General features: G+C 39.3%; 3 protein-coding genes across 3 annotated transcripts in view; 2 read left to right on the top strand and 1 right to left on the bottom strand.

Annotated features, from left to right (window-relative positions):
- LOC134838929 (uncharacterized) overlaps window positions 1-17054 on the bottom strand; it is a 90385-nt gene that overhangs the window by 24748 nt on the left and 48583 nt on the right. The window contains exon 2 of the mRNA XM_063854270.1: window positions 838-971. Within this exon, the coding sequence (XP_063710340.1) occupies window positions 838-963 (126 nt within the window). The 5' untranslated portion in view covers window positions 964-971. The remainder of the gene's footprint in view (window positions 1-837; window positions 972-17054) is intronic.
- LOC134846161 (uncharacterized) overlaps window positions 6809-17054 on the top strand; it is a 98083-nt gene continuing 87837 nt past the window's right edge. The window contains exon 1 of the mRNA XM_063863403.1: window positions 6809-6822. The gene's annotated coding sequence lies outside the window, so the exon portion shown is untranslated. The remainder of the gene's footprint in view (window positions 6823-17054) is intronic.
- Window positions 6815-17054, top strand: part of LOC134846170 (uncharacterized) — a 68956-nt gene continuing 58716 nt past the window's right edge. Inside the window, exon 1 of the mRNA XM_063863415.1 lies at window positions 6815-6823. The gene's annotated coding sequence lies outside the window, so the exon portion shown is untranslated. The remainder of the gene's footprint in view (window positions 6824-17054) is intronic.

Genomic DNA, 17054 nt, shown 5'->3' with positions numbered 1-17054 from the left:
AATATTGGTCAAAAGGCACTTCAAAATTAAAGAAATTCTTGACCCGAACGAAGAAATTGCTTCACTTGTTCCTTCAATTGCGGAAAACCTTACACTCAAGGGAGTTTCATCACACCTGGAGAACTTTGAATCACTGTCCGAAAACTGCGAACTCAGGGAACGACACTGACACAAACTTAAGTGAATTTCTGTAATTACCTCTCTCCAAAAAAAACTACTTGATCGTTTCAAAAAGCAGTTTTTGGATCAATCAACAAACCGAGACATGAAATCATATGCAGAACTGACGTTTGGCTGCTGGATAGAGACCTCGAGAATCTGAGTTATGACGAACCGGGTCGAAAAACTTTTTAGTTTAGTCAGAGGTTTTTTCACTGACTACCGCAAACTTTTGTTGCCATCGAAACTCAAGTGATATTTTTTTTTGTAGATAGATGACGCATGCACCATGCAATCGTCAGCATACTGTATCAAAGTACATCCATCGTAGATACGATTTTTGAATACGATCTGCAATAGATGTACTTTTTAATTATTTTTGTCTGTCCGAACTTTTTGCAACTAATTATATTTCAATATTTTACAAAATGCCGACAAAAAGGCAAACACGAAACTTCAAAGCAGAATTTTAATTTAATAAATCGATTTAGTATTTCGATAAGTTTGAAGGTCAGTGTTATTTCAAAAAATTATTACGTTGTCGGATAAACTTGTTAATAGCTATAGAGTATCACATCAATTGACTTTTCTCGTTCATTGCGGATTCAAACAATGATACAAAACATTGTGTAAAACACCCCACACGATCACGAATGTTTTCAATTTCTGTAATTTTACCTTATTGCTGATGAATAGAGGAATCGTAGCTTTTTGAACCGCCATTGGCTCTTGAAAGCCCTGTGCAATAGCAACATCTGCTATTTCCCGAGATAGGCCAAGCTGGATCCAGTCTCCACGACCCATGAGCACCTTGAAAATTAGAAGACCCATAATGATATAGTTATCTATTGAATTCATTTCGAAAGCAGTTTTACAGCGATGCGCAAGGTCAATCCAATGCTTTACAGTGCTTAAGAAACAGTCTGAGAAACAGCATATAATCAAATCAATGAAAAATTAAGAATCAGCATTAACGACTATGGCAGTCGGCCGTTTACGTGTACAAAAAACAATGCTTTTATAAAAACCAAAAACAGTTATAAAAAATTATTTAAATTTTTCTGACGTTTTCGGAACTATGCCCATCGTCAGGTTTAAAAAAAAATGATATAGAATGATTTACAGTGTTAAACCATCATAAGTGACAATTAACAGGTTCTAACAGAAAAATCTTTCAACCAATCAAACTTAAGCAGTATCACATAGGAATTTGGTAATGTTTACTTTCCCTTCAACTTTCCGAGAGTTTTTATCTTCCTTAGAGTTTCCTTATACTAACTTTTTGATTTTAAAACTCTTCCGATTGACCTGTTCGATATCCTAAGCCAAAAAAAACTTTGGACTTGTGCCAGTCGGTCATATTTGGAAGTTTGACCTTGAGCAATGCGAATAACATGATTTTGGGGTCAAATGGAATTTTTCAAAAATTTGAATTGGACATGTCATGCTCAAGTTTCTCGCGAAAACTTCATATGTGACCGAAGTAGGCGACTGTTACACTTCAAGTACTACTGAGTGATCACCAAATGTCTTTGAAACATTCTACGTTTTCTGGTTGTCCCTGTTTTCCCCGTTCTCCTTATAAATATCGCTAATATTAGCTGAGCAAGACTATAGATACAGCAATTTTTGACCGAATAACAAGTTTTTTGTCTCTGTTTCATTTTCGTTTGTTTTTTGCTGTTTTTGATGTTTGTTCTCAGACCTTATGACTTCTCAAACAAGTTCCAAAGTTCAAGTGTTATCCTTATTTTTTTTCTTAGAACAGTTTCGATTCCCTAAACCATTCACCTGAAAGTTATCATGTAGCAGCAACATAAGCAAAGCAGAGTTATTCAATTTTTTCCACAGAAAATTTGAAATTTTCTCTAAAATTATTCTCACCAAAATCCTGAGTTTAATGTCCCAAATGTTGTATGGTTTCTTAAGCAACTTTTAAATTATGATTATCCCTACTACAATCGAGTGAGTGCTCTCCTATTGGTGCATGTCCTTGCGATAGTTTTCTGTCCGCTAGCTAAGATTTCGACCATATAGTTGTTAAACGTGGAATAAACTCCACATTTTGTTTGTTTAAACACCAATCTGTATTTTTTCATCTGCACGAGAAGCCTAGAGGAACGCTAAGTGTTTTCAGTTTGTTAACAGTATACAGTTAGTACAGCTTCCAATGACAACCAATTTCTAAGAAAAATTGGAGCGGAGTTAAAAAGAAAAGAAACTAAATCTTTGATAGCAGAAACTTACTAATTAGAAAAAACTATATGGAATATGTAGTTTTTGCAAGAAGTCATGACAAAACTCAGTTTTAAATACTAGCAGTTTAGCTATCATTGCTGATTTAGCAGTCGCGCGGCATCGAGCGTCTACAAAATCAGCAGCATTCAGAACAACAACATCACTTGCCAAGCGGCCGCTAATCTTACCTTAATCCTGGAAACCACTAAATATCAGAAAAAAACTGCATGACTGACAAACTTGTGCAGGAACAAAAAAAAAAGGGACAGAGTTTGTGAATGTGCTAACACACTCATGTAACACCAGCAAGTTGTGTATCACAGTAAATCACTTGCTAGTAACCGCAGAACCAAGAATAACCAAGCCATCAAACTTGCTGATTGCAACAAACCAATATACGAACCCCAAAATTGCGTCAACAAATTCAATCAACAGTTCACCTCGCACATTAGTTTTGTAAGAAAAAATAAAAAAAAAAACAGCCCTTAAATGAAACCAATACATCAACAAGGGAGGTTAAATTTGCAATCAAAACATCGAAGAAAAGCAAAATTTTAGGACCAGATAATATAGCGCCAATACACCTTCACCATCTCGGGCCTCTGGGACTGAACTACGTAACCAAGGTTCTTAATCTCTCAAATAGTAGCCGTATTATTCCGCATATATGGAAAGTTGGAGAAGTAATTTTTTTTGCTATAATCCAACAATTTTGCTCCGGAATCTAAAAGCTATCGGCCAATTGCCCTTCTGTCACTTTTATCCAAACTGGCCGAACGCATACTGCTCAATGATTTTAACAGCGTTTACTTGGAAGACTATCAACATGGCTTCAGAAAAGGCAGATCAACCATCACTGCTATACATTGCATCTACAAAAACATCCGAGCAGGGCTGAACAAACAAAAAGCTTGTGATAGCACTCTCTTCGTAGCATTAGGTTTAACTGCGATTGTCGACACAGTCGACCATACAGCGCTTCTGAATCATTTTTTGAGCCCAACATCGCGAACAACTCCAAGAGATGTATAGCTTATCTATAAGGGCGTTTCTTTTTTGTGAAGTTCCGGAACTCCAAATCAAAACTGAGCAAATTAAAACAAGTTGTGCCACAAGGCGGTGTACTCTCGCTCATGCTATTTAATATCTACGTGAGCTCTCTTCCAAAGCCTCCCACTTATATAAATGTTATAACCTATACTGATGATACCACAATACAAACATCCAACAGTGACGTCAAACAATTGAAGTCACAAGCCTCTCCGTACCTAACAGAATTGGATGAGTGGCTAAACCCAACAAAATTTACACTGTCCGCAAACAAATCATCGTCAACAGTCTTTACGACTGGGAGCAAGGAGGTGAGTTTTGACCCCACAGCTATCAATTAGTGGTCGAAATATCCCCCTGAAGAACAAGCCAAACTTTTAGGGTTAACATTCCATAGCATGCTCAATTTCTCCTTTTTCATCACTAACGCATGTGGAAAACTTCAAAAACGCAATGACATTTTGAAAATCCTATCGCGTGCTTTTTGGGGTTGCTGAAAAAAAGTTTGTTGTTGTTAGTCACCGTCCACATAGTTCTGACCACCTCATCACACTTACGAGGGAGTCTAGACACATCCGCCCAACAATGAAAGATCGCTTCGGCGATGAAACTGGCTTAATTTTTTTTTTGGATTCGTGTCAAGATATTTTCCTTGCAACTACAACAAGTTCACTGGCCTCATCTCCCAAAATGAAGTCAATAAAAAAATCAATGAGGATGAACTCAAACTATCACGAGGCACAAGAGTCATTCTACCAAATCTAAGCTCCGGTTATAGTAACCGCCTAACCTCCTAAACGTAGAAAATATCCTCAAAGGACAAATGAACGCCCACAAAACTGTGCCTCACGATGCCAAAGATCTGTTCAATTGTCAAAGAAAACCGACAGACCTCACAATTGAATGCTTATGGGAAAACCCCATAAAAGCTACAGCGTTTTCAAACCGCAGCAGACTTCATCGCTAATATGATTACTAGACCAGAGGAATAAGGGCCTTCTCATCGAGCGAATAACACATCAAACTTTAACCACTTGCAACAACAAGTGATCCAACAAGAAACTAGTGAAGACACTGGTACAATAGACGGACCTTGCGCTAGAATTGGGGGACTCCTCTCCTACCTAGGGGCTCCCCGGGAGAGTCAAAGTGCATGTCTGCCACAGGACGAGTCGAAATCAACAGATCAAGAACACGGACGATCCAGCAATTAAACCTTGTCAGAAGCCCGTAATTGCAGCATACGCGTTTACAATAAGAACAACTTAATCCTAAGCTTTTATTATAATTCAAATTCAAATAACTCATAATATCCAAGTTGCCATAATGACAAAATATTTTGTCGTCAAAAATTCCAAAATTCGTTCCAGTCCGAATACCGGTGAAATCTTTGAAACTATTAGACAAATCAAACCGACATTGCAATTCCTCCCTGAAACCAATTTCAAATGAATAAAAACAAGGTGTGACGGGTACGGGTGAAAATATTTGAAAATCATAAAACTTGAAATCAGGCAAAATCAAGTACCACAAATAATCATTGGAGAGAGATGAGTGATATCATATTAAAGCCCTTACAGTCGCGAATTTTTTCAGCGGATAAAGCGATCGAGCAGACTTACAATAGCCTCTTTTGTTTGCTCAAACGCCTACAATTGCTTAAAAATAAGACTTAAAAACTTAGCTTTACTCAAGTAACGTTATTTTGTTTTTGAATTTTTTGGTTTCCTTGATTAGAACAGTTTTGAAAAGTTCCCTGCATGAGCGGCTACGCCCTATTTTTTTAACATTCAAAGTTTATAGCCGTCGAAAGATTGAAAAAAGTTCAGTTTCTTGAACTTCTTGAAAACTCTCGAAAACTACACGGCCATATCTGAGGTTTTGGTTTCAATTGAAACAACTGCCACGAAGTTTTTGTGACACCGAAAGTTGTGGCCGTCGGAAAAGTCAAAATTTGATTTTCTGACCTTTTTTTAAAGTCTTGGACTTTTCTCGAGTACTACCCTCCTAAATCTGAGTTTTTAAGTTCATTGAAACTACAGGTTGCATTAATTCGTGCTGCATAAGCGGCTCTTCTCTATTTTTTCTAGCAAAATGCTACGATATTCGGAAATGTCAAGTTTTTGATTTTTGACTGTTGTTTGGACGTTTATCACTATCTATTCTGTCAAATCTGATATCATAGAAACAGCAGGTAAGTGAAAGCCTACCATTATTTTTTGCGATGTCCAATTTGTTTAATAAAAAAATTCACGGCCCTAAAACAAGTCAAAGTTTTGAAATTTTTTGCATATACGCGATTATTACCGCGCTAATTCGCAGGTTGTGTTAAATCGAGAAAACCTATTTTGGAATCTTATTTCCTTGAGCGGTCACAATCTGCTGTTTGGAGAAAAATCTTATGGATTTATGAAAGTCTTTTGACTGATTCTTAGAACTTTTGATTTTAAAATTTACACAGTCAAATCTGAGATGAAAATTTCAAATGAAAGAACTGGTTGCGATAATTGGTCTTGCAGAAGCAGCGACTTTTTAATTTGGAAGATAAATGTTATCTCCTTGGGAAATTGAATATCTCAAAATGTTTTTACTCTTCTCAATTATTTTAGTAGAGAAACAGAGTTTTTCGGCAAAGTCCAATTTTTGTAATCACATTTTTCGTGCCGCATCAGTATAGCAAATTCTTTCCTTATCAAACACGTACATCCAGCTTTGACTGAACCCCTAGTTGTTTTCTATCGAGACATAGGAAATTTTTGGTTCACTTAGTTTTCAACATTAAATTTTTGTTAATTAACAATTAGGTTGTACCACTCCTTACTCTTTTTTTCTTTTTTTGTATCCATCGCCCTTGTCTAAGCAATTTTAAAGCCTAATTGAAAATATTATTAAATAAACCCAAAGAGCTCCCTTTCTCGCCCCAGTTAATTGTAGTTCAGGTAGATGCCGAGATTCCAGGCAAGACGAATCACTGGGTTCTCACAGAAACTAGTTATTGGGATTTAAAGACCAAATAGATCGAATCAGCTCTAGTAAAATCAACAATTCACTCCTACCACCGCGCTACGCTTCATGATCTGTTTGAAACAGTTTTGCAAAACAGATTAAATCCTAGATACAGTAACAAAAGTTGCTGGATACAATGACAACGGGCTGCATCCACAAGAATTAGAACAGCAGCGGAAAAAATGGATTAACCTTGTCACTAACAAGTTTCAGCCCAAGTCACTGATCATCTCCAAAACAATTGGCAACTGTAATAACTCTGAAGTAAATCGCAAAATTTATATTCAAAATCATGTGTTGTTTAATTTGATAAATAGATTTATACACCCACATACACTTTCATGTGTTTGCAATGAACTTATTAAATAGATATTGAATAGATACTTGAAATGTTTACCGGGGTAGCAATGGTTGCCCCGCGATAAAATGTCCGACAGAAGATATCACTTGCTCAAGACATCATCTTCAAAAAATCTCCAGATTGCGGATTCTCAAGCACGCCATCTTGATTTTCCAAATTTCAATATCTTGTCCCTACCTGGGGCCCGAATTGGTGCGGTCCAAAACTTCTTACCCGAGAAAGACAAATTCAACATCATCGCTCTGCTCATCGGCGGAAACGACGCCTTCAACGGAAAAGACCCCTCCAGTATACCTGCAGGCGACATTGCTGAAGAACTGTCGAAGCTAGCCGAGGAGCTGTGTGAACGAGCCAAAAAAGTTTTCGTCATCGGAATCCCTCATCGTAGTGAGAACCGAGCTCGATCTGCAAAAATAAACGAATTCCTAAGAAAGATAAAAGGAACTTGGAAGTTTAGAGGAGTGAGTGAAAAAATCCACAGCTCATATCATTTGAAAACTGACGAAGTGCACCTCAGTGAAGAAGGTCTGAAGGGCATTAAAAGTATTCTCAAGAATAAAATCTTATACGATAAACATTCGAACATCTGCAATACAGAAGGACATCTGGTATATTACGAGTGTAGTTTGAAGAACTGTCAGTGCCCCTATTAACGTAAGTAGAAATAGTGAACCGCAGGCCTCCCCTTTTCGGGAACCACCAGGTTTGTCTATTTCTTCTTTTTCCCCTTAGTGAGCCACAGGCCTCCCCTTTTCGGGAACCACCAGGTTTAACTGTTTTTCTATCCATAGTATAAGCAAAAATGGGCAAAAACTGCAAAACATGTAAAAGAGGCTTTGCCGGCAACGAGAAAACATACACTTGTGTCGCATGCAACGCTCAAATGCATTTGGAACCAACTTGTGTTGGGTTGTATCTAGTGGCCATAAATGGAATAAAAGAACTAGGGCCAAATGTCATGTTGCTTTGTAATACTTGTGTGCAAAATAATGAACGAGACAACTTTATAAGATGCAAAACCCTGGCCAACATAGACGAGAAGCTCTCAAACATTGATGTAACTGAAAGCCTTAAAAGCATGGAAAGAAGACTTACCGATTTAGTAGATCAAAAAATTGGAAATGCAATGAAAACGACATGCGATAAAGTGGAAAAAACTTATAGTGCCGTTGTAGCTGCTGAAACCACCACCCGGATAAATCAAGCTCAAACCACTCAACATGCTGCCAGATCTAACTCTGATCACAACATAAATCAAAGTTTTAGGATACAAGGGGTCAAAGAGGACCCTGAGAAAACAAAAGGAGAAAACCTTGTCCCAACAAATGACGAAGTAAACGAAATACCAGACATAATTGGAGTGAAGCCGAAAATAATAGAACTAAAACGACTGGGAAAATTTGATCGTAATCGAATGAAGCCAAGAACACTGCTGGTAACTGTACCTAGCGAACATGAAGCACGACTAGTACTAGCAAAAAGCCGAGAAAAGCGAGAACAATTGGTCGAAAAAGAGGTCTACCTGCTACCAGCATTGACCAAAGAGAGTGCAATTAAAGAGAACGAAATCCTTAAGAAACGAAGACAACTACTAGATGAAGGCGTTCCTCGCGAAAAGCTGAAAATAAGGAATCTAGAATTGTTCAATGATGGTGTGAAAGTAACTATTGACACTGAAGTTCAGGAACCCCAGCATTGACTAGGATTCCTCAACATTCTGCAATTAAATACTAGAAGCCTAATCAACATAGAGAGAACAACTAAGCTAGCAAATGCAATTGCAGTTGGAAATTTTAATGTCATATGCTTAAGCGAAACTTGGCTTAACGAGAATATTCAATCATCAGAGCTTTTTCTAAGTGAATATAACATCTATAGATCAGATAGAGCTATTGTGAGTGGTAGAAACTGTCACGGAGGCAGCCTAATAGCTGTCAAGAATAGTCTAATTACCGAGGACTTATCCACCAATAATGGCATTCCTGATTCATGTGTGCTATGTAGTATAAAACTTCATCAAACTGAAATGATAATTGGCTCATTCTACAATCCGCCAAAAAACAGTAATTACAGATACAAAGTGCATGAATTTGAACAACTGATCAAAGCCATTCCTAAAAACAAACCGCTTCTCTTATGTGGGGATTTAAATTTCCCAGAAATAAACTGGAACACCCTCACCAGTACTGACGAGGAAGAAAACCAAATACTGCAAATTTTTGAAAATGGACTCTTTAGGCAGGCGATAGATTTCCCAACATGTGTGAAGAACATACTAGACGTAGCCTTTTATCAAAATTGCTATACAAGTGCCGAACAAGATTTTAACGTTTCCAAGATTTATGACTGCTCAGATCACAATGCCATAATGTTGTCTATTGAATGCACGGTATCAGAGCCGAAACCATACTTGGAAAGTTTTAGAAGTTTTGGAAATGCCGATTTTGAAGGAAGAAACAATTTTATAAACGAGAACCCATTTGAACCAGTATGCCACACAAACATTAACAAAATGCATGAGGAGTACACCCAATATTTGGATGAAATCATTAAGAGTTTTGTGCCTCTCAGAACAAGACATAGGAAATCACTTCCACCTTGGATAACAAGTAGCACTTCAAATTTGATCAAAAAGTTACAAACAAAACGGCAATCATGTATACTCAAACCGACCAACTACAGAAGTCAACAAGTTAAACTGTTTGAAAATTTAGTAACTGAATCATCGGAATTGGACAGGAAAAACTACCAAGAGGAATTGTTTAGAACACGGAACACTAATGTAATTTTTAAACACCTAAAGAACTTGAATAAACATACAAGTCTTCCTAAGTTACTCATAAAAGATGAAGTTGAAAGCACAAATCCAAACGAACAAGTCAACATGCTAAACGACTTCTTTCATTCAGTTTTTAATCCTAAAGAAAGTTTTAGTATTAGAGATATTCATTTGAAAATCCCTTGTTAACGAATTTTGATATATCGAAAAAGACAGTAAGTGAGATTTTATCAACTCTGGACGTAACAAAGTCACGCGGCCCAAATGGGTTGCCACCTAGCTTTTTTCAGAAAACGAACCGCAATATATGCAAACCGATGAACAAACTTTTGAGAAACGTAAAACGCCTACGAAAAATACCTGATTCATGGAAAACAGCTGCAGTTACTCCTGTTCACAAAAAAGGTGACCGAAAAATGGTGAACAACTATCGACCAGTATCGCTATTAAATATTGATAGCAAAGTCCTTGAAAAATGTATATACAAAGACCTGTACCCTTACTTTGCCTGGTATTTGACGAAACATCAACACGGTTTTACTAAAGGTAGATCAGTTTTGACAAACATGCTCTCTTTCCTGAAAGAAATATATGAAGCGCTTGACAATGACTTAAACGCAGAAATTGTAGCATTCTACACTGACTTTGCAAAAGCCTTTGATAAAGTTCCGCATTTTGATCTACTTAAGAAAGTTGCACTTATAGGAAAAGGAGGCTGCATGTTAGAGGTACTCTATGACTATTTGAAAAACAGGAAACAGTTTTTACGAGTAGACAATATCAGCTCAAAAGTTTTAGAAGTCACTAGTGGTGTTCCCCAAGGATCACTTTTAGGACCACTGCTCTTTTGCATTTTTATTAACGACCTACCTGAAGTACTCAAATTCTCTGAACCATATATTTTTGCGGATGATCTTAAACTACTTTCCATCAAAAAAACATCAATTGAAATTCAAGAAGATCTGGACAAAATTCAGCTGTGGGTAACTGAAAACAAAATGGAATTAGCACTAGATAAATGTGCAAAAGTAAGTTTTAGGGGCGGAGACGCTAACTCTATGCTTTTTGGTTTAGTGCTTGGAACATCGATGGTTGTGAAAGATCTGGGAATTTTTGTGTCGGGCGATTTAAGTTGGAAGGTACACATTGAAACAAGATTAAAGAAGGCAAACCAAGTACTGTACCTCCTGAGAAGAAACCTATCAGCAAAGATAAATACGTTTGTAAAGTTAGGCCTGTATAAGTCACTAATACTCCCAGTGTTATTATACGGACTCTCATGTACACATATATCGAGGGGGGATCAATTGCAGTTGGAGCGATTTCAAAAGAAAGTAATCCGTTGGATCACTGGAAATAAAACGGGAGTGTACATCAACGAACTACGCTTGCTAAACATTTTACCCCTGCCCATGTTCATCCAGCTAAATAACATCTTACTTCTTGCCAGTCTTGATTCTAATGAACGAAATGAAATAGTGTTAAACAGGCGAACCACACGGGCTAGAAATACAGAAATTTTTGAGATGCGAAAAGTGAGAACGGAAAAAGCGAGAAACGAATTTGTTTTCAGAACCAGTAGGATTGTAAATCGATTAGAACCATATATTCATTTTGATAAACGAATCGGCCTCAAGACGAGAATTTTAAACACGATGTGGAAATTTGTAAACGAGAGATTTTCAGAAATGACAACGTGCACGTGGCAATTATTCTGTGATTGTATCACGTGCAGAAACAAGTGGACATTGTTTTAGAGAAGACGCCGGGACCAAGAATCCCAACAGCAGTGCTGTGAATCCCCAACAACAACAACAACAACAACAACTTTTTGTTTCACCTCACCTCAACCTAAATCCAACCCCTCAAATGTTCTGCCGTGATGGCATTCATTTCTCGTTCTACGGTAATGAATTCTCTATCACTTTTCTTGCAAATTGATTCTAAAATTTCTCTCGGTAACTTGACACCGCCGTCCTTCCTCAAATGGCTAACCAAACACATTGCTTTTGTTGTAAAAACAGCTTGCGAGGCGAAGGTGTTTGGTGCTTCACATGCCCAGCCTACATGCATGTAAAATTAGTGATCAGTATGACGATTTCAGCGGTCATCACTGCACCTCCCATTTTCATTCAGCCAACTACACGCGTGAATGCAATCCCCCAACCCTAGCTCCAACCACGCTCCCCCCAACTGCACCCTCGCCCTTCCACTGCCCCACACTCACAAAACTAAAAACAAACCTCCACTATAGAACCTAGAACTACACAAGACCCATTATTTAAATTTTTCTGACGTTTTCGGAACTATGCGCATCGAAAGGTGAAAAAAATGATATAGAATGATTTACAGTGTTAAACAATCATAAGTGACAATTAACAGGTTCTAACAGAAAAAACTTTTCACCAATCAAACTTAAGCAGTATCACATAGGAATTTGGTAATGTTTACTTTCCCTTCAATTTTCCGAGAGTTTTTATCTTCCTTAGAGTTTCCTTATACTAACTTTTTGATTTTAAAACTCTTCCGATTGACCTGTTCGATATCCTAAGCCAAAAAAAACTTTGGACTTGTGCGAGTCGGTCATATTTGGAAGTTTGACCTTGAGCAATGCGAATAACATGATTTTGGGGTCAAATAGTATTTTTCAAAAATTCGAATTGGACCTGTCATGCTCAAGTTTCTCGCGACAACTGAAAATATCAGAAAAATAAGATCAGAACGACCGAATTATAAGCGCGGGAAAGTGGTCAAATTTAGCAGCGGGAAATTGCTATTCGCAATTTCCGATATTTAATTTGAAGAGAGTAGAGCTGTCTTATTCGTGACAGGATACGGAAAGTAATCGCGAGCTAAAGAACATCGATATTCAGTTGGACCAGAGTGAGCCTTCAGTGGAAAGGTAGACAATCGAAGTCTCCCAATGGTCCAGACCAAAAACTCAATTCTCAAGCTAGAACTTGTTCGATTAGAACCTATTGAATCAAACTCAATTCCCCATTTATTCTCAAGTTGCTTATCAATTTAGTTTCTTCTAATTCTCGAGTGTGCTGGTATGTAAGTACCCAATTTAGTTTTCTTGAGTGTGTTTTATGAGTGTTATGTTGAGGTAAGGAGAGTCTTAGGTTGATCCATCTGAAATGGATCAAAGTTCCACGGTCTAATAGAAAGTAACTGTACGGATTGTTTCGACCCTGTTTTTAACGGCCTTCGCTTATTTTGGGTATTTTGAGACCTGAGTATGGGGACGTTCTCATTTGCTAGAGTGGGGGTATTTTGGTAGTGGCCTTTAAATTGTAACGGGTTTTTAGTCTGATGTCGCAAGTGAACTGAATTGGCTCCGACCGTTCGAGAGAGAAAAACACAAGAGATAGTGTCCCTGACTCTTGAGCCAATGGTTAAAGGGCCTATTTTTCTCTAACCTCATATGTGACCGAAGTAGGCGACTGTGACACTTCAAGTACTACAGAGTGATCACCAAATGTCTTTGAAACATTCTACATTTTCTGGTTGTCCCTGTTTTCCCCGTTCTCCTTATAAATATCGCTAATATTAGCTGAGCAAGACTATAGATACAGCAATTTTTGACCGAATAACAAGTTTTTTGTCTCTGTTTCATTTTTGTTTTTTTTTGCTGTTTTTGATGTTTGTTCTCAGACCTTATGACTTCTCAAACAAGTTCCAAAGTTCAAGTGTTATCCTTATTTTTTTCTTAGAACAGTTTCGATTCCCTAAACCATTCACCTGAAATTTATCATGTAGCAGCAACATAAGCAAAGCAGAGTTATTCAATTTTTTCCACAGAAAATTTGAAATTTTCTCTAAAATTGTTCTCACCAAAATCCTGAGTTTAATGTCCCAAATGTTGTATGGTTTCTTCAGCAACTTTTAAATTATGATTATCCCTACTACAATCGAGTGAGTGCTCTCCTATTGGTGCATGTCCTTGCGATAGTTTTCTGTCCGCTAGCTAAGTTTTCTGTATTTTTTCATCTGCACGAGAAGCCTAGAGGAACGCTATGTGTTTTCAGTTTGTTAACAGTATACAGTTAGTACAGCTTCCAATGACAACCAATTTCTAAGAAAAATTGGAGCGGAGTTAAAAAGAAAAGAAACTAAATCTTTGATAGCAGAAACTTACCAATTAGAAAAAACTATATGGAATATGAAGTTTTTGCAGGAAGTTATGACAAAACTCAGTTTTAAATACAAGCAGTTAAGCTGTCATTGCTAATTTAGCAGTCGCGCGGCATCGAGCGTCTACAAAACCAGCAGCATTCAGAACATTATCAACATCACTTGCCAAGCGGCCACTAATCTTACCTTAATCCTGGAAACCACGAAATATCAGAAAAGAACTGCTTGACTGACAAACTTGTGCAAGAACAAAACACGAACAGAGTTTGTGAATGTGCTAACCCACTCAGTTAACACCAGCAAGTTGTGTATCACAGTAAATCACTTGCTAGTAACCGCAGAACCAAGAATAACCAAGCCATCAAACTTGCTGATTGCAACAAACCAATATACGAACCCCAAAATTGCGTGAACTGTGCCATTCTGCCGGATTGGCACAGCGCAACCTTCCGGCGACACAAAAAAACGAATGAAGGCCTTAGTAACGAGAAATTACTGCGAAGGAGGGTCTAGATATTCCGAAAATTTGAATTTTTAAAATTTCGATTGACGGGCAAATATTTCTGAGAAATACAAAAAGACGGCCATTTTGACTAAAAAGGACGAAAGAACACAACACGACGGAGATAGCAGAAAACAGTCGCACGAAAGAACGAGAGAAACGAAGCCTCTTATCGTGGCAATAACACACGATAAGAACCTTAGCAGTGGCAATTAGTGGAAAAGGAAGCTTCAGTGGGGAAGGAATATTCCACGGAACCCTCCCGTGCCACAAATCGGGAGAGATAAGAACGTTATCTCGGGAAGATTACGGGAGCGGAGGCTTGGTCCCCCAGAGACTGTTGTATGTGAAGGGACTATATAAAACTGACTTTGTAGCTACTTGGATGTCGTAGAACTCTGAATTAACACCGGTATTATTTGATATTTTAGAATATGAGTAGCTAGAAAGAGGAAAGGGTTAATCCATCTTCAATGGATTTAATATAGAACTGTCACACAAAAACATATTAAAATAGGGTATTCGAGCCGTGTTTGTAATAGCAATCACGTAGTCTGAGGATCCGAGACTCAGCTATGTGGTTGTGTTTGCATGTAAACGAAAGCTGATCAAAAGTCGTTTGACTGATGGCCTAAAAATAGTAACTTTTTACTTAGCCCTAAACAGACCAGAAAATCAACTGGCAAGGTCGAGACGGTGAAAAACGAGTACGATTAAGGTAACTGACGCCTGCCAGTCGTTAATCGGTACTTTTTCTACGCTCCGTCGCTGTGTAGTATTTGGGCGAATGTTACATAGACGTTTTTATGGAGCTCCTGGGTGGGCTGCTCTTCCGCTTCGTCACCCTCATGGCCAGCAGATGGTGTATCATGGCCAGATCATGTAGACTCGCGTCATCATCCAGGTCTAACGTGATATCCGCCGTCATGTTCCAGATTAAACCGGCGTTAGGATGGGGACACCAAGAAGGCTTCATGAGTTCCCACATGGTTACTAGACTGGTTTTCAAGGGACCGTCCCAAGAACCACAATCAAAACTCACTTGCCCCTTCAGCTCGGGAACCGAGGGTTCGACCACTCGTTCTTCTAAGATAACTCCCAGCTTGGGTTGTTCCACCATCAGCATTCCAGTTTCTTTAATCCGTTCGACCCAGAAATTGAGCACTATGACTTGATCATAGTCGAAGTACGATTCCCTGGCTTCTTCATTCACGAAGGGATTATACGCCATCCCCGCTATGCCAGACACATATTGGAACGACTTCAGTTTCCCTAGTGTTGCAAAGTCTTTTTGTCCCCTGACTGCTTCAATCAACTTGCGATAGCTTTCCATGTCATTCGACTCTCTATTTGGTACAATCAACGGCATATCCTGATATAGTTCCAGGAGTGCCCTAAGGAAGTTTCTTTCGCAATCAACTCCTTTTTGCCGAATGATCTTTATGCATTCTCCCAGAACAGGAGTGGGGATACGATCCACCACGAACCTGACAAAGCGAAGGGCATCCTTACGCTTAGCCCAGGCTATCGCAGAATCGTCTTTTGAAATCAACGCTCGCAGGGCTTCCATCAACTCCAGCTCCTGTTCCTTTGATTTCAAGCCATTACTGGCTTCATATTCCGCCTTCTTGATGCCCATCAAGCACCAAGCCAACCGTACTTGCAGGTCAGTTCTCGTGCACGGATGAGCCAAGTACGCTGCCACCGTCGCAGGTGCATGCATCGTCTCGTCGAAGTATCTTTGGAGGGCCGCCCTCCAAGAGATTTCCAACAGTTTTTCCAGCCCGATTTCGTTCGCCTCCGAGGACATTACCGTGCCGTATTCTTTCCGATTTAAGTTAGAATTCTCCGTAAGCCCTTTCAGATATTCCTGCATGGCTCTCTTCTCGCTCCAAGCCATCAGGTGCCCTCTCGCGGAGTTCCTCGCCTTCATCATCTGCACATAACCCCCTGCTGGATCTCCCATGTGGACCGATTCCGGCACAGTGACTCGACTGTACTCGACCACGTCGAGTTGTCCCTCCAGTTTCATCTTGGCCATGTTGGTTCGCGAGGGCCTGTAATCTTCAAGTCCTCCAGATCCACACTGACTGATGATCTCCATCTCTAGCTTAGTGTCTGCTAGGGTTCGTGCAGTCTTCTTTGCTTTCGTGGCTGTCGTGGTCAGACCTGCCAAGAGCATAGGGGATATCAGGTTCTCTTTTTCTTCCCCGGTCAGCGTCGCACCATCTCCTTGCCCGCTCTCGCCTGAACGACCTGCGCTCGTCAAAGAGGCCACCACTGCGCTGGCTTTTGACTTCACCACTCTTTGGTTCACGGCTCGACTTCCTGTCTTCCCTTTCAGCCGCTTCAGCCACTTTCTGGCTCGTCTAACGGGTAATTTCTTTGTGACCTGCTGATCATCGGCACTGTCTTCTGTAGCTGACTTGGTCAGAACATCAGACTCCATGGAGTTCATTATTTTCTCCAGGACCTCACGAATGATGGGTTGGTTCAATCCCACCTTAATTATGGACTGCGTCCCATATCGTGGTATCACGTCCATTGACCTTTCCATGAAGTTCACTCGGCTCCAGGTTGCCCCTGTCTTGCTTTCTAGTTCACTTTGGTATCTCTCCCATTCCTCTTCCGGTAGCGTACTCAGGAAGGATACCCTCATTGACTCTTCAATTTTTCTCCTCCTCGGTGACTCATGGAGCAATCTTTGCGGATCCCTACTTCGACACTCTCTCGCTTGACTTATTGGGTCCATCGGGGATAAGTCGGCCGACGCCTCCTTTGTAGGGGACATGAAAGACGATGGCGTCATCAGCAATAGACTC

The sequence above is a fragment of the Symsagittifera roscoffensis genome, chromosome 1, assembly GCF_963678635.1.
Source record: "Symsagittifera roscoffensis chromosome 1, txSymRosc1.1, whole genome shotgun sequence".
Classification (NCBI taxonomy): Eukaryota; Metazoa; Xenacoelomorpha; order Acoela; family Convolutidae; genus Symsagittifera; species Symsagittifera roscoffensis.
This window is presented reverse-complemented; position numbering and strand designations above follow the sequence as displayed.